Source organism: Nicotiana tabacum, chromosome 21 (genome assembly GCF_000715075.1).
Source record: "Nicotiana tabacum cultivar K326 chromosome 21, ASM71507v2, whole genome shotgun sequence".
Lineage (NCBI taxonomy): Eukaryota > Viridiplantae > Streptophyta > Magnoliopsida > Solanales > Solanaceae > Nicotiana > Nicotiana tabacum.
Genome location: NC_134100.1, coordinates 64,233,900 through 64,260,032, shown reverse-complemented (window position 1 = coordinate 64,260,032; position 26,133 = coordinate 64,233,900). Strand labels below are relative to the sequence as shown.

The following is a 26,133-nucleotide window of genomic DNA, read 5'->3' as shown; positions in this document are numbered from 1 at the left end:
ATGCATCTATGGTTCGTGCCGTTCGACCCTCTGCAGTACACAGTTTAAATATTATGTTGGATCGGGCCGTACGACCTCAGCATAATTTGCGCATGATAAATCTTTGGAACCAATTATAATTGATATTGCTTATTTGGCTTGAGATATAAATTGTTAGATGATGGAAAACTAAATTTGGGACTTAATATTGGTGAAAGGATTATTTATTGTTTCCTGTTATTGGGCTTTCAGTATTCTTCTTGTAATCCATGCTTAATTAAAATTGTGACATATTATTGTTAGCCCATAGTAAGTGTCAAAGTCGATCCCTAATCACTACTTTTTCGATGTTAGACTGGATACTTACTGGGTAAATATTGTTTATGTACTCACGCTATACTTCTGCACTTAAATGTGCAGGATCTGAGGCAGTGCATCTGGATATCAGTCCAGCGCGCGCACTTGATTACCACTTCGAGGCTTCACGGTGAGCTACCTTCTAAGCCCGTTTTGCAGCAGCTGGAGTCTTTTCTTTGATTATATTTTTTTCTGTCTATTTCACTTCGGACAATAGACTAGTATTCTTTTGTATATTCTACTAGATGCTCATATACTTGTGACACCAGGTCTTGGCACACACTAGTAGACTTGCGATTTTGGTTTTATTCTATGATTATGGTTGCACACAGTTGCTTTCGTGTTATTTATTTTAGATCTGTTATTTCTCAAATTCTTTTTTATTAAGGAAAGTTTAATTACTTGGAAAAGAATTTGTTAAAAAGAGGAAATCATGTGACTAGCTCACAGTTGGCTTGCCTAGCGGTGGCGTTAGGCGCCTTCACTACCTAATATGAAATTGGGTCGTGACACCTAGTAAGGTCCCTACCTCACCACAGTCCTTGCATCGCCTAGCCAGGCGCGAGCAGTAGCTCGTATTAACCCTTGCCCGCCCCACTCGCTTGCTACTGTCGGCTATTTTCACCACTTCAATAGAAAAGCCCTAAATTTCCAATTCCTCAAATCTCTCCGTTTCTTCCCAACGCATCGCCGGCAACTTCTCCGATGAGTTCCAACTTCCGATAATTCTCTCCTCTCTAGGCTTCAATTTCCTTTCACAATATTTTGGTTAGTTGAAACTTGGAAGCATTTTGAAATCCCAGTGGGCAAACCAAGAGATTGAAGGAAGCGTTTTCAAACAAAGCATTTTGAAATCCCAGCGTTTTGAACTCGGAATCTTAATACAATTATGCTGCACTTGAAGGAAGCCAACCTTCAACAGATTAACAGGTTCGTTCTTCTTCCTCGAGCCTTATAATTTCTCAAATTAAAGTTTGTTGAAAATTTAGGAAATAGTTCAGTTTTCACCTGAAAATAGTGTAAAAGTTAATGTTGGTGACTAACATTGAGCAAATTGATTTGCTTGCTTTGGTTTTGTGAAAATAGAACACCTACCAGGAGTATTTGAAGCTTAAAACAAGAGTGAAAGTGTTACAGCAATCTCAAAGGTGAGAAAAACGCTGAGTAAGCCAAGATTAGATGTAATTTTTAACTCCAGAGTATTGCATTCTCTGTTACTTATTAATAAATTAATTTATATCGAGCCTAATTCCTACTGTTTACTTCATCTTTTGATAGAGATGTCGATGGAAGGTATTGCTAATTCTTGTGAACAAAGCTCTTCACTTACGCTAAAACGATCAAAAAGACAAATTTCCACTGTTTGGGATTCTTTTGTTAAGGTAACAGAGCCTAGTATTTCTAGTGATGGAAAGTTTAAAGTCCAATGCACGCTTTGTAAATAGACTACATATACAATCCTAAATTTGTAACATCAAATTCGAAGCGACATTTATTGATAAAACATCCGTTGAATAATGCAAAAGAGGGTCAAAGTGAACCGATAGATCAGAAAGTTTATCGAGAAAAAATATCGTTAGCCATAGTCAGCATAACTATGCTTTAAGTTTTGTATTTCATAAAGGCATCAGGGACCTTCATTCATATTTAAATCCAGTAGCGAAGCACATATCAAAAAGTACAGCCAAGTCAGATATCTTGAATATGTATGCAAGCGAAAAAGAACTTCTAAAAAATGAGCTTGTCATTATTCCTAGTAGAGTGTGTTTAACATCACATATGTGGACTTCATTAGCATCTAATGGCTATATGTAGCGGCTCATTATGTGAATTTGAATTGGGTGCTTCAGAAGAGGGTGTTGATTTTTCGTCATATTCCTCCTCCACATTCGAGTGCGATTTTAGGTCCCTTATTGATTAACTTTCTTAAAGAATGGGGAATCGAAAAGAAAATCTTTACCCTTACTTTGGATAATGCTACTTGCAATAATGATGTAGTAAATAGTTTAAAGAATCATTTGTCTTTGATGCGTTCACTAATTTGTGACGGAAAATTTCTTCATGTTCGTTGTGGGAATCACATTTTGAACTCAATTGTGAAGACGGGCTTAGAGAAGGCTGATGTAGCTATTGCAAAAATTAGAGAAGGTGTTAAGCATATCAAGAATTCAGAAACAAGAATAATAAAATTTGTGGAGTGTCTTAGTAATCTTGGTCTACCATGTTCTAAGAAGCTACGTCAAGATATGCCTATTCGGTGGAACTCCACCTACCAAATGTTTGAAAGTGCTCTTCTTTATCGGCAAGCTTATATTCACTATAACTTGCTTGACGTTGATTTTAGACATGACCTTTCTGAAGATGAATAGAAAAGGGTTGAGATTATAGCTAAGTTGTTGAAGCCATTTTATGACATTATGACCTTGTTTTCTGTATGTAAATACCCCACGGCTAATTTGTATCTTCCTAACGTATGGAGAATTGAAATGTTATTGGAAGAACAAAAAAACAGTGGAGATTCAGTGATGAGTGAGATGGGCTCTTTGATGTTGGGAAAGTTTAAGAAATATTGGGAGTCATATAGTGTCATTTTATCTATAGCTATTGTCCTTGACACTCGATATAAATTGAAGTTTGTTAAGTTTTGCTTTTCAAAGCTTCATCCTGAGGAGATTGCTAATGAAAAAGTGAAGGCTATTGAAGATAACTTACAATTATTATTCAAAGAGTACTTGATACCTTCGACTACAACCTCGTTATCGGGGGATCAAGCTTGTAGTAGTGGTAGCAACGAAATGAGGGATGCATTTGATGAGTTTGATGAGTTTGAAAGTCAGTTGGAGTCAAGTACCGGTAAAACACAACTAGACTTGTATTTGGAGGAAGCTAATCTTGACCGTAAAACAAATCCGAATCTGGATGTACTTGGATATTGGAAGGATAACAGGCAAAGGTATCCAGAACTCTCATTAATGGCACGAGATATCTTGAGTGTTCCAATCACCACAGTAGCCTCTGAATCTGCATTTAGCATAGGTGGTCGTGTCATTGAAAAGTTTCAAAGTTCTATTCTTCCCGCAAATGCCGAGGCAAAGCTATGTACTAGAGATTGGATTTGTGGAAGAGAAGGTAAATTAATCTTCTCTAGATTGGTTTATTTCTTTTTTTGAAAAACTAATAAACTGTAATATTTTTTCTTTTTAAATTGTATAAGATCTTGATGATGGATCCGACTCTGATGAAGAAGATGAGATTGCTATTGATCTTCAACCTTATCTTGCGAAACTTAGAGGTAAGAGTGCCCTCTGTTGTTCTCTTTCTATTTTCTTGTACTTTTGGGATTCTATTGAACCAACTATTCTAATATTTATGATGTTCTGCTGCTAAGATTCATATCTTAGCAGTATATACTGATGCTTTTGGTGATTAATTTAATTATGATGCCATGATTGGTGAACGGAAGGGTCTATGCATCTCACACAAATGACTTGCTTGTACTTGTCTAATTGCATAACCATTCGGCCGACAACATATGATGCAGATTTCTATAGTTTGAGTGCAATATTTGTACTGTTTCGGGCATCAGTTCAGCAGGATTTGAGCAGCATTCTTAACAGTAAATTGAAGGGTCTACAAGCCAGTTTTAGAAGCTCATGCACTGTTGTTTTTGTCCAGAAAATCTAGGTACCAGCTGTGAGCGTTGCAGGATTTTTCTGTAGCCTAAACTTCTGCATTGCTGCTGCCTAAAGCCTGTCCTGTTTCTGCACAGTTTGAGCTGTTTTTTTCAACACTGTTTCTGCATTGTTTGGGCTGATTTTCTCCTCCTGTTATTTACTCATATTCGCAAAATTGGACAGATTTATCTAAGTACAGCTGATTTTCTGTATTTCGATGTATTTTGCTGGTGTATTTCATTATATTTTGCTGGTGCATTTCAATGTATGTTGCCAGTGCATTCAATGTATTTTGTTATCTGGTTTAAAATGCACCATTCTTGATTCCTGCTGGTTGCAGTGATGTAAAAATATGATCTTTTTCCTCTTGGTTGCAGTGGTGTAAAAAAAAAGGAATTGCAGATGACAAAATGGATGAGGGAACGAGAAAATGAAGAGAATGGATAGAGAATTTGTTGATGAAGAACTAGTCAACCCCCTACTACTTGAATTGAAAATGAAGAGTTTTAGTGAATTTTTTATATTTTTTTATATTTAATCATAATACTCAGTTGGAAATATTAAAGTCACATGTTTTGATACTGTTAAACTTGCTATAAATATTACCTTATCAAAAATAAATTGCTATAAAAATATATGTACCATGTAGCTAGGAACTCATTACAGTATATTTTCGAAATGACAAAAAGATATCAATAGTGTCAGCATTAGTAGTTAGGCACTTTATTTGAAACTTCATATGAAGGAGGTAAATTTGCTTTGGTACAAACTTTTTGTATGATGAAAAAATTGACAGTAATACGAGATTATTTTTGTTTTTTAATAAGAATATGTTAATGCTTGAGTCAGCTCAAGCTGTTCTCTTAGTTGTGATTTTGCAGTTCGGTTAAATTTTCTTCACCGAGAAAATATATTTTAATATGACAAAAACAGATTTTCTTATGTGTGAGTGCGCGTATATAAATTATTGAATTATATTGACATAAAACAATATTTAGCTTAGAGACATAGATGATCTCGAAATTGCTCTAAGTCACTGATTTGATATCAAAAAAATATTCTTTTGTTGCTTGCAAGGGGCAGCAAATTCATATTAGAGCTTGAGGCAAATGTGAAGCCATGGATGGATAATATGGTTACTCATTTTATTCGCCGGTTAACTCGTTTATTATCCGTATTAAATATATATCGGGTCGGATAATTTATCCGTTTTTCCATTATCCGTTTCGATCCGAACCATATCCGACCCGACCCGTCCGTTTACCACTCCTACCCATACTCCGCGTTGCCAGTCCAGTCACGCAAGGAGCCTCGCGAGGCCCAAATAAGCTATCTTTTTTTCTTTTCTCTTAAACACACGCCCACCCCCTTAAATCCCCGTATCAGTTGCCCCACGACCCAAACACACTGGCAAACCCTAACTTCCCATCTCTCTCTGTCTCTCTCTCTCACTCAAGGACCTCGCAACACCCCTTAATCACACACACAAAAATCACAACATTAGCTCTACATCACACACTCCCTCTTTAACATATACATGTATGAATTTCCTCTCTCTCTATCTCTCTCTATCTCTCCTCTATGTGGTTTTATTAGAAGTTTATGAACACATGCAACCCTTTTGAAAGTTGTAATGGTAAAATTGTGCATGCATGTCCCAACCCCATAGAAGTAGTATGCTTATTTCTTGAGGAGTGTTTACACTCAAATCCCAAGCCAGTTTGAGAGAGTGAGGCAAACCCTCACCCACACAAAAGCTTACCCGTAACTAGTGCGCACCAAATTATCGCTAAATTGTCTCAAAGGAAATTTTTGTCCCAATTGGAACCCGACTCTCTGGGATTGATACACTAGTGGTTTGTAAGTTTACCTATCATAAACTTTAAGTGTGGGGTGGCTTACCGGAGGCAGGGTAAGTGTTTCAGGTAGGGTACATATATTATCTTCCCATATGTGCTAGTTTTCTTGAGAATACACTCATGCTTGATTTAATGAGGTGAAGTCTGAGTAGCCTTGATTAACTTGCAAGTTATGTGCTAAATTCTTGAGAGTAGGGTCGTTAGGACCACTTTTTTCTTTGATTCATGGCCCTCTGAGTTGACTAACATAAACATGTACAGGTACAAAATGTTACGTCCAAAGCCCAAGTGCACAACCTATGGAAAAAGGTAAGGGCATGGCCACATCCCCCACCACGAAAAAGATATCTTATGCACCGCCACCTAAGAAGAAGAATTGAGGAGAGGCTATATCTAATAGTCAAGAAAAGGAATACGTTTGGTTGTGGTTATGGCAGCATCACGACCAAGGCCTAGGGGTGTGCACGAATATGGGATCAGAGCATACCCCCATTGGCCAAAAGGTAGTATAAGATTTATCGGCAAAAACACATGCATCCGGACTTAGAGGTGGGGGAGCACCGGTTGAAATCTAAGCATCAGTCTATTTGGTGATCTATCCATGATTTGGGTCTGAGATATGTATTCAAAAATCTGGGTTACATCAATGCAAGCTTAGTTCATGAGTTCTATGCTAGATGGGATCCAGAAGATGAGGAGCAGTTAGTGCCAATTCGGGGGACATTGATTGATATCTTTTCTTATGCCCTTTGTGCTCACTTGGGGGCATCTGATGTCTGGCATGATCCATTGGGAAACTTCATCGCCCGACCAACTTATCAAGAGATTCTACATACCTTGTGTGGTGTCACCTCTATTGTTTCCTGGGTCCGTGATAATAACACTCACCTTCATATAAAATTCCCAAAAAAGAAGCTGAAATTTATGGTTAAAGTATGGTTGCAGTTGATTAATGCTTGATTATTACCCTGCGAGCGCGACAACCATATTAGGCGTGAGAGGGTATATTTGTGGTACTTATTGATGATAAGACAAAAGTAAATGTGGGTCATTTGATAGTCCACCAGATGGCGTAGGTGAGGAAAAGTAAGAAGGTGGATCAATTGTTTTTTAGAAATATGCGGACACAATAACCGAGAAAGGAAGAGGTAGTTGAGGAGTAAGAATTTGACATGATCTTTCCGGTGGCACTCCAAGAGACCGACATTACTAGCATACGGGATAAAGATGGTGATGATGATTGGTGCCGAGCGTCAGGCTCGTGATGATAGTTTTATGTCCCACTTCTATGGGATGCTAGACCTGCAATTGCGGATTGATGGGTGGGAAACGACTCCAGAGGAAGGAGCAAACTTGAATGAGCGTTATCTGCTCAATGCTCATGCTCAGCATTTAGTTGGGATTGGTGACGGCCAGAGGTTGCCTGATGATGAAAATATGAATACCCCGGAGCATTCAGAGCCTGAGCCAGTATAGCCCGAGCAGGAGGCTGATGAAGATGATGATGGGGATGTTGGAGCTAATGATGATATTGACTTGGAGGCTGATGATAAAGCCTTTTATGATGATGAGGATGACGAGGAGTGATCAGGGAGTTTCTTTACCACCCTTCTTGATTTTATTTATTTTTTATAAGCACTAAGGACATTGCATGAATAAGTGTGGGGTGGGGATTCTCATTGTTCTCTAAATAGTATATTAGTGTCTTTTAGTTTCTTATTTTTTCATTTTTAATAGTCTAGATTTAGATTAGCTTTTTGTTTTCTCGTACATATTTTTCTTGAGGGATTAAAGTCTAACAAAAAGCACAAAATAATTAAAAAATAAAAAATCAAAGAATATGTCTTTTAGTTTTCTTTAGGTAGTAATAATCGCCCGTGATTTTAATTTGTGCCTCGGTTCTTTTCCATAGGATGTAGTTTGAACCGAGTCATAGTTTGTATTTTTAGAGTAGATTAGTATTTACAAAATAAAAGGAGGAAGAATGATGAACCTAGGCTCCTTTAACTTGTTTGATAGTATCATATTTAGTCTTTGACATGTATAGTATAATCCCTATGTGTTCAAATTGTTTTATGATTCCTTGGTGAATTAGATTGCATGTCTTGTGATGCCTATGTCTCGTTTTCTTGACTAGTATTTACTTTGTGCTTAATGTTAAATCTCTTATGGATCCGTAAATACTTGATATAGTTTGAGAGTCAGAATGGTACCGTCCTTAGTGAGTCATGTGCCATGTGTAGTGAGGTTTTTTTTTGTGTAGTTCATGTCATTCTAATTGAGTCTAGAACTTATCCAGCATGTGAGTTGAAGCGAAATTTTAGGTGATTCCCGATTTGAAAAATAATTTTAGGCCTTCTTTGATCATTTTGAGCTTACTAGGTATCACAAACAAAAACTATCCCTAGTTAACCCTTTTGAGCCTATAAACGTTTATTTGGCACTTATATTACAAGCCTATATCCTTTTTGTTCTTAACTGATATTGCTTTGATCCTTTGACCTCTTAAGGCACTTTAAGTATAAAGGAGCGCTAGAAGAAGCATGGAGGGAACTTGGGTGGCTTTTGAGTGGAACCAATAAAAGAAAAAAAGGTGCACTTGTATCGTAAGATATCCGCTAGCGAGAATTGTAAAGAAGATAAAAATTACAAAAGAGAAAAAGTTGTTGTTGAGAAAAAAAATCTTTAAAAAATGGGTATAGATAAATAAATTAATATCTTGTCTTGCTAGTGGGATATAAATTAAAGTAGTGCTTAAAGTAAAAGGGAATGTCTTTGGAGGTGATATTGTTTGTGAAATTGAAGTTGGTATTGAAAAATAATGTGCTTAAAATTAATTTTGTGATGTGTTAAAGTGCATAGGAGGGTAATCCACTATTCCTAAAATATATCCTACCCGTCCCTTAGCCCACATTACAACTATAAGAAAGTCCTAATTGATTTTAGATCAAGCGAGCCAACATTAGCAGAGGTTTAAATAAAGGGAAAGCCTATGGTACCTTTTGTATGTATGTAACTTCTTTGTGAGAGTGAGCGATTTCTTTGATATATGTGAGTTCTTAAACTATATTTGATCATGAGATTCGAATGTGTGAATTCTACTTACTCTCTTTGATTTTATTGTGAGGGCATATGGTTTCACGAGGGATAAATAACATTATTAGACTTCTCTATGATGTTGAGTTTTTAAGCTATGAGTGTATTGTGACATTGAATCGGGTCTTGAGTCTAGGAGTGTTATAAGCATGTTATCTTTGCTATGAAACTTTTTTTCTTGAAGTTTGGAATAAGTAAAAGGGAAGTGTGTTTTGAATGCATATGCTAAGTTTAATTGTTGCAATCAACCATATTCATTGGTGAAGTATGCTTCGATTGTTTTAAAAAAAAGTGCTCAAAGATAGTGTAATTATTGGTTGACTCAAGAACGAGCAATGTTTAAGTGTGGGGTAGTGATATTTTACTATAAATGTATGTTTTTAGTGTATTGATTACCTTATATTTTGGTATTTTAATGTTGATATGTGCGATGTTTAAGCTTAATTGAGTTGGTTTTATATTTAGGATCGTTAGAAGATTAAAATGAGTGAAGGGTGCACGCAAGGATGCTGAAAATACAATTAAAGAGCACGAAAAGGAAAAAATCGAGCGAGGCCAAGAACTAGGCGTCAGGCTAGGCGACGTCTGGCTTTTGGCGAGGAGAATCAGGTGCTAAGACTCGTGCCGCAAGGGAAATATCTCTCCCCAATCCAGGCCTTGCGAGGATAGTGGCCTGGTCCCTTTCCCAATCCGCAAATTAAATTTTCCTACTCGATTGTGAAGGCGGCAAGGGTTTAGAAACACGAAGGGAGCACATATTTCATCGACTCATCCATCCTTCATCTATTATTCATAGATTTTATGTTTAAAATAATACTTTGATTGTTATGAATATGCGTGGCTAGAAACCCCTTTATTCCGGGTTTATAAGTTGTTACTGACTATTGTTGTTTGACGGTTGATGATATTGCTCGAAATATTATATTAATTAATTTATTCAATCTTGCACTTAATTATTTTACTGCGTAGCTAACGGTAGAATACTATCTACAAATTTATAGTTGAACTCGAAACTGAGAACTATAGATTATGCATAAGATTGAATAAAGTAAGTTCTTAAATCCAAAAATCGGAGAATAGATTCGTGATTAGGATAGAAATATTCTAGTTGCCTTACTTGATTATTTTTGTGTGAGATATACATGCATTCTTGTTAATTCGGATTCTATAAACGTATACGATTAGGTTGGCTTAAATAGGCGAGCAACGCGTAGAAAGAAATTCGTGAGCATAATACACCCTGTTAACCAATAAATTAGATAGATCAATTAATTGAATCAATCGAAAAAATACAATAGGAGAGGCGTTAATCCCATAACCCCAGAATATTCCTATCTCACTGAATTTCTCCTAAGTGTTTGTTTGCACTATTTGCATCCTTGTTTTCTTTCTTGTTTGTTAGTTTTGCAGTAACTTTAGTCGTAAAATCACAATCATCTTCTTCATAACCGCTAGAGCAATTAACTTATAAGTAGTTTAGGTTGGACAATAGTTAATCATAAATCCTTGTGGGATGATACTTTTTCATCACTTTATTACTTGTCGACTGTATATACTTGCGTGTACGTTGGACCCAACATTTAATATTATTTGGGTCGTTGTGGATAGGTTGACCAATTCTGCGCACTTCATACCAGTGTTGACAACATATACTTTGGAAAGATTAGCTCAGATTTACATTTGGGAGGTAGTTTGTTTGCGTGGCATGCTTATATTTATCATTTGAGAATGTGACACTTAGTTCACATCTCACTTTTTAGAGATCTGTTCAATGGGAGTTGGGTATACAACTTGACCATAGCACGACTTTTCACCCACAGACAGATGGTCAGTCAGAGTGGACTATTCAGACTCTTGAGGACAAGATGCGAGATTGTGTTATTGTCTTTGAAGGTTATTGGGATCAATTCTTACATTTGGGTTGAGTTTACTTTCAATAATAAGTATAAGTCCAGCATTCAGATGGCTCTGTGTAAGGATTTATATGATAGACGGTGTCATTCTCCAGTTAGTTAGTTTGAGCCTGGTAAGGTTAGGTTATCGAGTACAAATTTGGTTCGTGATGCGTTAGAGAAAGTGAAGTTGATTCAAGAACGACCTCGAACAACTCAGAGTAGGTAGAAGAATTATGCAGACATGAAGGTTTGTGATGTGAAATTTATAGAGGGAGAGAAGGTACTTCTGAAAGTTTTACCCATGAAGAGAGTGATGAGGCTTGGGAAACATGGCAAGTTGATTCTGAGGTTTATTGGTTTATTTGAGGTGTTGGAGAGAGTTGGTAAGGTTGCTTACAGGTTTTCTTGGCCTCCTAATATTTTAATAATATATTCAGTATTTTATATTTCTATGCTTTGGAGACATAATGAAAATAAATCACATGCTTTGGACTTCAGCATAGTGCATCTAGATGAAAATTTAGCCTATAAAAAAATCCGGTAGCTATTTGGATGGATAGATTCAAAAGTTGAGATCAAAAGATATTGCTTCACTGAAGGGGCTTAGAAAAAGACAACCGAGCGAGGAGGCTACTTGGAGACCGAGTCAGATACGTGAAGCAGATATTCATACTTTTTTAGCCATTTAGGTACATTTTAAACCCATTCGAAGACGAACAACTTTTTAAGAGGTGGAGAATGTAATAATCCGACTGGTATTTTTGAAGACTATAACCCCATTCCCTTATTTGATACTTCCCGTAGGTTGTTTTTATATTTTATGACTTGTGGAGATGGATGGTTTGGTTCCCGCGGGGTTCAGGAGTGATTTGAACACTTAATTCCTAACTATAAACTTAAGGTTGAAAGAATTGAGCAAGTTAACATTATAGGTAAATGACCCCTGATTGGTAATTTGAAGGCTCCAATAGGTCCAAATAATGACATTGGGCTTGTACATATATTTGGTTCGGGTCTCAGATGTCTTGTGGCAGATTCGTGCTTCTAGTCAAAAGTTGAGACTTTGAACTTAAGAAAATTTGAGATATTTTATTTGAAATGCGATTCTTGGTTTTGATATTTTTTTAAAGTATTTTTGAGCCTTTGGACAAGTTTGTATAGGGTATATAGACTTATTAAGATGATCGGATAGGGTCCCTAGGGCTTGGGTGAGTTTAAAGATGGTTTTAGAGAATTTCAGATTTAGTTAGATTGTTGGTTTTATACTATCAGTGGGGTAAATCGCGATCGATTGGCATAGGTCGCATGGCATATAAGAGATTGATCACGGGGTCACGTGGAGAAGTTCGAGATCGTGTAGCTTTGGCAGGATGTGCATCGAGATCGTTTGAATAGGTGCGTGATCGCGTAGGTCTGTCTGCTGATGCATCACAACCACGTGAGGGAGTTTGTGGTTGCATAGAGGGCCCGACCAATGGTCTTTGCGATCGTGTGAGGCATGTCATGATCGTAATTAATGATTTTGGACAAGGGGTATTTACTGACCAGATTTTCAGAGTTAGCTTATTTTTACCATTTATAAGTTTTGGAGAACGAGAGGAGAAGGTTTTGAAAAGGCTTTACACTCCAATCTTGAGGGTAATTAATTCTTAATTCGATTTGATCATATATCTTGATTTCTCGTAGATTTCTATACTAAAAATATAAAATTTAAGAGTAAAATTTGAGATTTTTCTCTACAACTTAAGAGCGTGTATTTTGGAGTTTTGAACACTAATTTGAATACAAATTTGAAAACTAGCTACATATTTGTACTCGTGGTATTATGGGTCAATGAGATTTGACGTTGGATCAAGTTTTGACTATGTGAACCTAGGTTGACCTTTTGTTGACCACATATCACCCCAAAACACCAAATATCATAATCAACAAGACACCCTTATGATGCCGCATGAGTTTCACATTGAGATATTTCCCCTTATATAGCTACACGCGCATAAGCCCCCTTATCTCACCGTGTGTGCATCACAATGAAGTATTTCTCCTTACCTGCAGCACGTTCATTAGCCCCCTTATCTTTCCGCATGCGCATCAATAACACCACCCTTATGCCGCCACATGCGCATCTCGCCACCCTTATACTCTAGACAATAACAATCAATCCGCACAACACATACACATGTGCCACAATATTACCAAAACAACAATACTAATGTCACAACAAGATATAGCCTACGGCTCAACAACAACGTGTACAAGAATCATAACAATAATATAAGGGTGCAGGGAGTTAACAACAAAATAAAAGCATGTTTCGTATAATAAACAACTCCAAATCAAGGCATATTAATAGCATAAAGTCTAATCCGGTCACAACCAATACATACGCTCGTGGACACACTTGTCACCTTATGTACACGTCATTTCACATAGCACAATAATGAAAATCAGGCCAAATCCTAAGGGAAAATTCTCCCACACAAAGTTAGGTAAGATACTTACCTCCAACAAGCTAAGTCAATTCTCTAAGAAGACTTCCCGCATGAATCAACCTCCTGATGGATTGAATCTAGCCAAAACAACTTAATAATATTAATAAAAGTCATAGGACACAAGCCCAAATGTTAAAGCTCAGATCCTGGGTCAATTATGCAAAGTGAACCCAAAACGTCAAATCCGGGCACAACACAGATCCCGACAAAACTCACAAATTCTGAACCCCCATTCCGATGCGAGTCCAAATATATGTGTTCCGTCCAATTTCGAGCCCAAATCGACCTTCAAATCATCCATTTTTACTTTAGAAAAGGTTTTACTAAAATTCCTAATTTCTCCAATTAGATTCATCAAACAATTATAAAAATCAAGGTTGGAATCGTGGATAATAAAGAAATCCAAGTCAAAAATACTTACCATAATCTAAATCGTGAAAATTTCCTCCAAAATTGCCAAAATCCGAGCTTTATAACTCAAAATGTGATAAAATAACCAAATCCCTTGAAATAGAGTACTTAAGTGGTCTGCCAATGTATACAAATCACGATCGCGGAGCAACCTTTGCGATCGTGAAGACCAAAGTTAACATACTAACTGCTCATTCTTCCAAAACACGACATCCCAGACATGAACGAGATGCCCAACTCAATTTTGCCTACATGAACGCGCTCTTTCTCCCGCGAACAAGAAGGCTTTACGTTCGACTAAACCCTGCTGCCTTTCCTTCAACGCGAACGCGGCTTTTCGCTCGCGATCGTGAAGGCACTGCCTCCCAAAGCTCTGCGAGCATTGCCCCTACTTCGTGAATACATAGAACAAACCTTCCTGACACCTAATTGCCCAACGCGACTGCTTAGTCACGATCGCAGTGAAGGAAACCAGATATCAGCCATCAGCAGTCCAAAACACACGTGAGGCCCCCGGGATCCCGTCCAATTACACCAACCAATCCCAAAAAATAACATGAACTTACTCGAGGCCTCAAATAACACAAAACAATATCGAAACCACGCATCGCACCTCAATTCAAGCCTAAGGAACTAATAAGCTTTCAACTTTCAAAACTCATGCCGAACCATATGAAATAAACTCGGAATGACCACAAATTTTGCATGCAAGTCCCAAATGACACAACAGAACTATACCAACCCCCAGAATCATAATCCAACCCCGATATCAACAAAGTCAACCCTCGGTCAAACCTATCAACCTTCCAAACCTTCAACTTTTCAATTTTCGCCAATTCAAGCCAAAACAACCTAGGAACCTCCAAATCCAAATCCGGACATATGCCTAAGTCCAAACTCACCATAGGAAGCTATTGGAACTATCAAAACACCATTATGGAGTCATCGCTATAAAAGTCAAATTTCGATCAACTCTTACAACTTAAGCCTCCAACCATGGGACTATGTGTCTAAAATCAATCCAAAACCTCCCCAAAATCAAACCAACCATCCCCGCAAGTCACATAACCACAATTACATATGTGTAAAGCATCAAATAGGGGAAACATGTCTATAATACTCAAAACGACCGGCCAGGTCATTACATTCTCCCCTCTTAAATAAACGTTTTTCCTTGAACGAGTATAGAAACATAATCGAAGTGCCAAAAAGGTGAGAATATCGGCTCCACATATCTTGCTCGATCTTCCAAGTCGCCTCCTAGACTGGTTTACCTCTCCACTGAACCTTCACTGATACAATGTTCTTCGACCTCAGCTTCTGAGCCTGCATGTACAAAATGGCCACTAGTTCCTCCTCATAAGCTAAGTTCTCATCAAACTGCACCGTATTGAAATATAACACATGTGACAGATCACCATAATATTTTCGGAGCATGGAAACATAGAACACCCAGTGAAATCCCGATAAGCTGGGTGGCAATGCAAGTCTGTAGCCTTCTCACCCACTCTCTCAAGAACTTCAAAAGTACCAATATACAGAGGGATCAACTTGACCTTCTTTCCGAACCTCATCACACCCTTCATGGGTGAAACTCTAAGTAGGACCCTCTCACCCACCATAAATGCCACATCACAAACCCTCTTATCCACATAAATCTTATGCCTGGACTGTGCTGTACGAAGCCGATCTTGAATAAAATTCACCTTCTCTAAAGCATCATGGACCAAATCATTGCCCAACAACCTAGTATCCCCAAGCTCAAACCAACCAACCGGAGAACGACATCACCTCCCATATAAGGCCTCGTACGGATCCATCTGGATGCTTGAGTGATAGTTGTTGTAGGCGAACTCTCCTAGCAGTAGAAACTGGTCCCATGAGCCCTCAAATCAATAACTCATGCACGCAACATGTCCTCCAAAATCTGAATAGTGCGCTCGGACTGTCCATCTATCTGGGGATGAAACACTGTACTCAGCTCTACTTATGTACCAACTCACGCTGCATGCTCTTTAGAGTGAACTACGTGCCTCGATCTAAGATAATGGACACCAGCACACCATGAAGGAGAACAATCTTATGAAGATAAATCTGAGTCAACTGCTCTGAAGAGTAGGTAGTCATGACTGGAATGACGTGTCCAGACATGGTCAGTCTGTCCATAATGAACAACACTGCATCGAATCTCTTCAAGGTCCATAGAAATGAAACTACAAAAATCATACTTATACGCTCCCACTTCCACTTCGAAATATCAAGCCTTTGAAGCAAACCACCCGGTTTCTGATACTCATACTTAACCTGCTGAAAGTTCAAACACCGAGTCACATACTCCACAATATCTTTCTTCATTCTTCTCCACCGGTAGTTTTGCTTTAAATCACGGTACATCTTCGTGACGCTCAGATGAATGGAATACCACAAACTATGGACCTCCTCAAAATCAGCTCTCGTAACCCATCAACATTAGGCACACAAATCCGGCCCTGAAGCCTCAGTACCCCATCATCACCAATAGTCACTTCCTTGGGCATCACTGTGAGGCATTGTGTCCTTAAGGACAAGTAGGTAGGGGTCATCATACTGACATGCCTTGATGCACTCAAACAAAGAAGACCATGAAATCACGTAGGAAAGAACCCCACTAGGCTCTGAAACATCCAACCTCATGAACCTTTTGGCCAAAGCCTGAACATCCAAAGCTAACGATCTCTCTCCAACTGGAATAAAATCAAGACTACTCATGCTCTCAGCCTTCCTACTCAAAGCATCGGCCACCATATTGGCTTTCCGGGATGATAAAGAATGGTAATATCATAGTCCTTTCGTTACCTCAGGTTCAAATCCTTTTGCTCAAATAAGTGTTGTAGACTCCTGCGATCCGTGAACACCTCATATGACACGCCGTAAAGATAGTGCCTCCAAATCTTCAGCATGTGAACAATGCCTGCCAACTCCAAATCGTGCACTGGGTAGTTCTTCTCATGGGGCTTCAACTGACGCGAATCATAAGAAATCACTCTACTCTCATACATTAACGCATACCCAATGCCAATCCGTGAAGCATGATAATAGACTGTATAAGAACCCGATGTTGAAGGCAAAACCAAAACTGGAGCTGTAGTCAAGGCAATCTTGAGCTTCTAAAAGATCTCCTAACACTAATCAAACCACCTAAAATGGTTATCCTTCTAAGTCAATCTAGTTAATGGGGCTACTATAGATGAAAAACCCTCCACAAAATGGCGATAATACCCAGCCAACCCTAGAAAATTCCAGATCTCAGTAGTGGTAGAAGGCCTAAGCCAACTCTGATTTGCCGCAATCTTCTATGGATCCACCTTAATCACCTCACTGGACACCATGTGGCCCAATAAGGCCACCGAATCAAGCCAAAACTCGCACTTGGAGAATTTAGCATATAACTTCTTCTCCCTCAAAGTCTAGAGCGCGATCCACAAGTGTTGCTCATGATCCTCCCGGCTGCGAGAATACACCAATATATCATCAATGAACACGATGATGAAAAAATCAAGATACGACTGAGATACGATGTTCATCAAGTGCATAAAGGCTGCTGGGGCATTGGTCAGCCCATAAGACATCACCAAAAACTCATAGTGATCATAGCGAGTCTTGAAAGTCATCTTCAAAATATCTGAAGCCTGGATCTTCAACTGATGGTACTCCGATCTCAAATCAATCTTCGTGAATATGCTAGCACCCTGAAGCTAGTCAAATAAATCATCAATATGCAGTAATGGGTACTTGTTCTTGATACTAACCTTTTTCAGGTGCCTGTAGTCATTACACATTCTTATAGAACTGTCTTTATTCTTCACAAATAGAACTAGAACACCCCAGGGTAAAACACTCAGCCTGATGAAACCCCTATCAAGCAACTCCTGAGGATGTTCCTTTAATTCCTTCAACTCTACAAGTGCCATGTGATATGGTGGAATAGATATGGGATGAGTGCCCGGTACCAAATCAATACCAAAATTAATATCCCTATCGGGTGGCATGCCCAGTAGGTCAACTAGAAACATATTTGGAAACTCTCTCACTACCAAAATTGACTCAATGGTAGAAGTATCATCACTAACATCCCTCAAAAAGGATAAGTATTCCAAGCACCCCTTCTCAACCATCCGTTGTGCGTTCAGGAAAGACACCACCCTACTAGGAACATGACCCACTGAACCTTTCCACTCCAACCTCATCAACCTCAGCATCACCAACGTCACTGTCTTAGCGGGGCAATCCAGAATAGAATGATAGGGAGACAACCAATCTATGCCTAAAATCACATCAAAATCTACCATATTGAGTAGCATAAGGTCAACCCTAGTATCATAACCCCCAATAGTGACCAAACAAGAATGATAGACACGGTCTACCATAATAGAATCCCTAACAGCGTAGACACATAAACAAGAGTACTCAATGAATCACGAGACGTATCCAAATATGAAGAAAAATAAGATGACACATATGAATAAGTTGAACCCGGATTAATTAAAACTGAAGCATCTCTATGACAAACCGGAACAACACCTGTGATGTTAGCATCTAATGCAATGAACTCAGTCCTACTAGGAAAAGCATAACAACGGGACTGGCCTCCCCCTCTTGGATGACCATTACCCGCCTGTCCTCCACCCCTAGTTGGGTGTGCAGGTGGAGTAGCAACTGGAGTAGAAACCATAGCCTGAGTACCACGTGAAGGTCCACCCCTCCTATGTCTGGGATAATCCCTCACCATGTGCCTAGTATGACCACACTTGAAACAACCTCTCTGTGGCTGCTAGTACTAAGTTTGACCCGAACGACTAGAATAACCGTTGTAGGAACCCTGTGTAGAGGGTGCACGGGAAGGTCCCTGAATACTGGAGCACTGCATCTAACCTGAAGTGCAGAATGAACTGGTCGACTGATAAAACCTATTCCATGATGAGCTAAAATTGCAGAGTGGAAATCACTAAATCCTCCAAAATCTCGAGGACTCTTGGCTTCCCTATCCCCTCTCTCCTTGCCGCGGATACGCTCCAATCTCCTAGCGATCTCCACAACTTGTTGAAATAAAGTATCGGTCTCCAGCTCCCGTGCCATCCCAAATCTTAGACCATAACCAAGTCCTTCAATAAATCTGCGGGCTCTCTCTAATAATAGAAACCAAACAGGTGCATGACAAGATAACTGAATAAACCTCATAGCATACTCGGACACCGTCATATTCCCCTAGAACAACTGCTCGACCTCGATGTGTAACACATCCATGAGGGTCTGGGAACGAACTCCCTCAAAAATAGATTAGTGAACTGAGCTCAAGTAAGTAGCACTGCGTCAACTGTCCCACTCTCCTCATAAGCCTACCATTATCTATATACTTACCCCGTTGGCTGGAAAATAGTAAGGTCGACCCTGCTCACCTCCACTATGCTCATAATGCCCAGAATATGGTGTCACTAGTCTAGAAAACTATGTGCATCCTTAGAAGTTGCGCCATTGAAAGTAGCAAGATAATACTTCTTGAATCTCTCTAACCTCTTATGCTCCTCCTCTGACGCCACTGGCCTAACCTAAGGCTGAACCGCAATCACGGGCTGCACCGACATACCACTTGGAGACTGATCAGCATGAGAAATATTACTCTAGAGTACGGGCGGCAGGAGTTTGAGCTCCTCCCTAGCTTGAGAAGTAGCTGGTGTAACCGGGATCAATCCCTTCTGAGCCAAGGTACCAAACATGGTACCAAACATGCCCATAAAATGCACCAAAGTCTCCTAAAGTCTAGGGGTAGCAACATGCGCTTGCTCCCCAACCGAAGCTACCGGTAGCTCCTCAATAGCGGTCGTAGCACAACCGCTCACTACAGAACGTGCTCCATTTCTGCCTTAGCCTTTGCCCCGGCCTCTTGCAACACCGACACCGGGGGCAGCATCATCGATAACTAAAGCTCATATCCTCACCATTTGTGAGAGAATAGAAAGTCAAAGGCTCAATGTCTGAAATCAATAAATCTGCACGATAGGGAATGAAAAAAGTGAAAATTTCTAATAGTTTTGTAGCCTCTCGAAGATAAGTACAGAAGTCTTCCTACCGTTCCGTAAGACTCTATTAAACTTGCTTATGATTCGTAGAACCTGTGAACCTAGAGCTCTGATATCAACTTGTCATGACCAAAAGTCTACCTTAAGGATCGTAATGGCACCTAGTTCCTAAGGTAAGCCTAACACATAACGAGATCAACATAAAATACCAACTTAAATATTAATGAAAGTTGAAGAGTGCCATAATATAACCAACAATGGAATACAATAGTCGCATATCCCAAAAACCCGATAATACTAAGTCATAAGCTCTACAAGAAGTACATAATGAGTCTCAAAGTGTACATCACTGTCTCGAATACATAAATAGTAATAAAGCAACTAAAGAGGGTGACTCCGAGGCCTGTGAGCGAGACAATAGGTATACCTTGAAATCTCTAGCAGCTCGGGATCAACTCACTAACGACCCGCATGCTCTGTGGTACTCGGATCTGCAAAACAATGTGCAGAAGTGTAGTATGAGTATACCACAATTGGTACACAGTAAGTACCAAGTCTAACCTCGATGGAGTAGTGACGAGGATCAAGTCAAGACACTCACTAGTTAAATAACACGTGCAAAATATCAATATAAAACTAACAATAGAAAGCATAACAAATAAATAGCAACAAAGAATAGGGCAGGTGTTGCACCATATTTTGGTCTAATCAAAACAAGATTCATCTTGTGGTTTCTCTTTTGTTGATGAAAGAGAGTCGCCACCTATTATTTAAAGGTATACTAGGATACCTATTTAATTACTAAAGGTTATATTCTTTATTAGTCTGCTAACCGGTGAGATTACCGGTGAGATTTAGGACTAATTATTTGTACTATGCCTTAACTAGTGTTCAAAGAGTGTAGCTTTCCATATATTAGGGGATAATATGGTTTAAAGGGGATGAATTTGAAGAAACGCCTTTAGGAAAATAGTGATAGTATATATAAACTTGAAAAGAACTTTGAAAGATGGAACGTTTGTATAAAAATGTGTAAAAGGGAAGCTAAGTTAAAGAACTTTATTTCCTAAATCATGGAAGTTCATATTATTCTAATAAGGCGAAAGTATAATGAAAATGATCCAAAGATGTACCTCTGTTTTAAATAGAAAACTGTTTGAAAGCCTTTGTTTTTGGAGCAACAATACTTTAATCTTTTTGAAATAGTTGATTCCTTTTAAAAAAAATTAATCTCGCAACTCAGTTCTGATTTTCCTTTCTAAAGAGGGACTGGTGCCTTTGGGCTTCAAAAATGATTAGGAAAAGAGTTAGCAAAGCATAATAGGTTGATAATAGTTCATGACTAGCGGATGTAGGATTAGTTGCTAACTAATGCCTCTTTTAAACCTAGGTTGATTAAGGCTTGCCTAAGTTAATTTATGTGAGCCAAAAGATAATACAAAGCATGAAATCCAATATACAATTGTCATATATATGTGAGGCAGAACAACATGAACACAGTAAAGAGTAACAACATAGTGAAACTATAAAAATAACGAAAGCAGTTTATAAAGGAGCGAAGGGAAAGAAAGGACTCTAGGGGGTTTGGGCCTCAAAGAAGCAGGACCAACAGTATCGGGAAGAGCAAAAGCTGACTTTGAACCTTCTGAGACATAGCTTGGCTGGAAATGGGCCTGAGTTCTTAGAGAACTTAGCAGGCCCAAATCATTGTACATGTCAAAAAAAAGAAAAGAGAAGGTCATTAGAATAACAGTACTATATACCTATTCATTTATAAGAAATTCGCAAGCAGAGAATAAAAGAAAAGATTGCTGAATATATTTAAATACTAGGGAAATCATACTAATGTGGAGGTTATGTATAGTAAATGATCCACATTGAACACCTTTCGTTGTCATTAAACACCAAACCCAAAGGGAGTAATAAGTGCCAATGAATTGAAGTCTAATGAGAGAATTCTATTCAAGGCCAATACCCCCTTTGAATTCCCCAACAATTCAAAGTTTCCAAGGGTCTCGAGGCCCAGGGCAATGCTTGTGCCCGGGAGAGCAGCCCAACCTAGAGTTAAACTCTACTCCCAAATACCTTTAACCGCCAGCGACTAATTCTTCCCTATAGGTTTGAATGCTAATGAGGCTCTTTCAATGCAAACTAACCACTATGAATTTTCCTACCCACAGAAGCATACTTTTCATTAGCGGAATAACACAGGAAAAACACATAGAAATAGTCCCCACTTCTTATGACAATACTTTCAGCTCGAGGTGATTGATTAACATACTAGACAAACATGAAGCTCTAATTCCAAATATACACATAGGCAGGAACACCATACTATTTATGCTAAAGAAACATACAATTGGAATCGAATATGAATAGCACACCGTTTAGAGTTGCAACTCCTTTGGGATGCAGATCTTAATGCCTCAACATACATATTAGTTTAATACCAAAAATTATCATGAACATACACACATGTCAGTAACACTACTTGAATCCTTTGAGATCCTGAGTAAAAATTCAGACAATAACATAGGCAAGTTGTTGTACTCAATCGATAACAATAGAAGGTTTCTCATATACCAGATTCAATCCAGAATGACAGGGGAAAGGAAGGATTGAGTATAATTTCAAAATAATGTTCAAAATATGAAGTCATGAGGGATAAACCAAGGTTTATACCAAACTCCCGCACATACAGAGATTTCCAATCAAGATTATAACCTCACAAGACAAGATGAGTCTCAAACATTACCGAATCAGGTTATGAGTATCATTAGGGGGCTAAGAATAGGGGAAACATCATACTAAACAGACTTAAATCAGTTGTACATGCTAGGTTGAATAACTAAACATGGTGGAGCCGTATTCAAATTATAGAAACAGTCAACATTCTACCACAACAGGCACAACTATAATCTGACTCATAAGAGGTAGGTTGATCATAACAAATACCACTGATGTTCACAGGAAAGTTCATCCTAGTAGGAATGTTTGCAACTAATAGTTAGACATGCATGTGAAGCATTCATAAAGAAGACTCAAAGAACACTTAAGGGTTAGCAAGAATTTATGTGAAGAAAGGAAAGCATTTTGAATACTCAAACCTCAAAAGCCTTGACCAAGTGAGTGGGGTCACACTATATAATTTCATGTATGTTCTAGCTAGAGTCATTTAACAGCAACCCAAGTTTAGAATAATAGAACTCAAAAGAACATGGCATGATAAGCATGAAAACTGCAACAACAACCCTAAATATAGCATAACAGAACTCAAAGAATATGGCATGATAAGCATGAAGACTATAGCACCGAACCTAAGTATAGAATAACAGAACTCAAGAGAATACATCATGATAAGCATGAAGATGATAGCAGAACATTAGAGTAAAGTCTGAATTCTAGGTAGATGTGAGAAATCATTAAGATAAGTTGTGCAGCTTAATCATATAGGCTGTTTAATACAGAGATTGAAGTCATACAGCTACTTAATCAGTATTAAATAAATACAACAGCTTCTGACAGATCATCAACAAGTCATGGTGAACCAAAGTTAACAATTACAAATCTATAACAAACATTACATGCGAAGCAATTAACAGGAAGACAGTAGCACGTTCATGATTTTTGAATGAAGTAATTAAGAGAGAAAGGATGGAGGTGTACTGACCTCCTCTTGAGCAGCAAACTAAACAAAAGACTCTTTTCTTGCCGTAAAGAATCAATAACTCTCCCCGAACAGTGTAAGACTCAGAATCAGAAGAAATTAAAAGCTAGTTAGAACTCTAACTAGGTTTTACTACCAAACACTACGTTTGCTATTTTTCTAAGTGATTTCATGATAGCTTTGTTGTAAAAAAAATTTTGTGTGTTAGGGATGTTAGCTTTATATGTTGAATATGTTAGATATTTGTTTGGTGAGAACATTAAAAGCTCCTACTTATAGTGGTTGTGAATGCATTAGGGTTTCTGATTCAAATAGATAGTGGAGAGTAACGAAGGGATGGTGATGCAAGCACAATCGAGTGAAAATCATATAGAGACAAAGGGAAAATCAGTATCGATTACCAGAGCATGAGATATGTGAGAGACCAACCGTTGAAGAGTAAGAAAACATAGGTCAGAACCCTAATACCCATAGGTCATTGAATTTGATCTCTAGGTGTCGAATATCAATGATGAAGCCAGCTAGCATCTTAGGCTTACTTCGATTTAAAAAGGCGAAGGAAGAAATCTAGGGAGTTGAAGTTTTACCTTTTGGTCTGACTTCTTCAATTAGGGCTTTGAAATCGAATGGTGAAAATGGAAAGAGTGACAAGATTTGAAGTACATGAGCAAAACAAATGACCCTGTATGCAATGGATTTGAAAGGTCAATGGCGATTTGAGGTTTCATCTCTGGGGGTTAGGGTTCATATTTGGGGGATTTGAATTTTGATGATGAGAGAGGAAGGATTCTATGAGAATCACGGATAAAGAAGGCATAGAGGATGATTTTCTAGGTAAACTCATGACCTTGCACGAATTTGTGCAAGGTTTGGTGATTGATTGGGCTCCGAGGTTGAGAGAAAAGAGAGAGAGGAAGGGGAAAGATAGACGGATGGGCAGGGTGACCAATGATTTAGGGTTTTGGGGGTATAGGGAGGTGTCTCTAAGGTTAAAGATAGGAGATAAGATCTGGGCCGTTGGATCTGGTGATCAATGACCCTGAAATTTTGGACATTTAAGGTTTTTTAAAAGGAATTTTGGTGGCCATTGGATCATGGGATTTGGATGGTAGAGATGAGATCTTTGGACGGGTGTTTAAAAATCAAAAGAAAATCGGAGATTAAATGTAAGCCATTGATTACATAGACCAATGGTTCAGATGTAGGTGTGTTTATTTTGTGAGTGATAAGGGAGGGTGACGTGGTACGATCTCATTGGTTCAATTAGAATGGCATGGATTACCAAGTTGGAAGGGGATGGCGTGTTTGGACTGGGTCAATTCCGAATTAGGCCTGGTATTGGGCTGGAATTAATTTAGGGAATAGCCACTTGGTATTTAATTGAGGAATTGCAATTGTAAACTTTTAGTTTTTTAACCCTTTTGAAATTAATTTAAATAAACTTAATTATTTTCAATAAAATATAGTAGAAATTATAATCATCATATATACTACTAATTCATTGTAATTAATCATTTCTAAAATACTTTATCTTTCCAAATGATAACACTAATTTTGAATTGTTAACATAGTAATCTAATTAATCAATATTTAGGAAGTAATTCATTAAATTAATTATAAATCCTATGTGGTATATTTTAGAAATTATTTTAACAATATTAAAATAGTAAGTATATTTCTAATTACATAACGCTAATACTAGGATATTAATTTCAAAGCTAATACTTATTTATTTTTTACAAAAAATAGGTATTTATTGATGGAAAAATACTTTCAAAATATTCATTGTAAATATTTAAGTATAAATAAATTAATTTTAAAAGGGAGAGTCAAAATTGGTCGTCAACAGCTGGCCCTCTTTGACCGGAAACAATGAAAGAGTTTTCGGGCAAAGAAATTGAACCAAAGCCAATTTTGTCCCGATTTAGGCATACGTTGCATGGATGTCATATGGATTTAAGGAAGATTACATATTGCATTAGTTTAGGGAGAGTTGAGGAAGATTTCGGGAAGATTAGGGGAAGTTGGGGCCGAATTCTGGCTTTGAACTGCTTACATACCTCGAGCTTAACGAGGATCAAGCCTCATATAGTTGTGGTGTGAGGATTTTGAGGAAGCTATACTTGCAGGAACTGCCCCAGTATCGTATTATGACGATACGCCAAGACGGAGGATTACGATAGCTTGAATTTTGCGGCTTGAATTGAAGGATTTGAAGATTTGGAGTTCCACTGGACATTTTGTGTATGAACTTGGATCTTGGCCCGCTAATGAGTTTGTTGTCCCTCATAGCATTGTAGTTTTATTTGCTGCTTAGAAAGAGTTCCACATTGCGATATTTTTTTCCTGCAATAATGACATACACACATACACATATGTTGCAATGCATAATATATTATGATGTGATGTAAATGATGCAGGAATGCTGATGCATGACTACCGACGAGCCGTTATTTGGGATCGGGATGATGGGATACTTGAACTTGACTCGATTTGTTAGCCGGGCTGTGTACCATTCCGCAGTTGTCGGAGCATTGAAAAAGTGTCTCTGCTTGTTGGGAGAGTTTGACTTGTAGAGTGCGTCTCCGCTTGTTGGGAGGGCTTTGTACTGGAAAAATGTCTCCGCTTGTTGGGAGAGCTTGATTTG

General features: G+C 38.3%; 1 protein-coding gene across 1 annotated transcript; it reads left to right on the top strand.

The window, feature by feature from the left end:
- The first annotated feature begins 895 nt into the window (after positions 1–895).
- LOC107794068 (zinc finger BED domain-containing protein DAYSLEEPER) lies at positions 896–4,020 on the top strand. The gene is made up of 6 exons (XM_075241845.1): positions 896–1,266; positions 1,423–1,484; positions 1,615–1,718; positions 2,994–3,465; positions 3,551–3,628; positions 3,878–4,020. Exons 3-6 carry the CDS (start codon positions 1,617–1,619, stop codon positions 4,018–4,020), a joined length of 795 nt encoding a protein of 264 aa, XP_075097946.1. The 5' UTR covers positions 896–1,266; positions 1,423–1,484; positions 1,615–1,616.
- Positions 4,021–26,133: the final 22,113 nt, after the last annotated feature.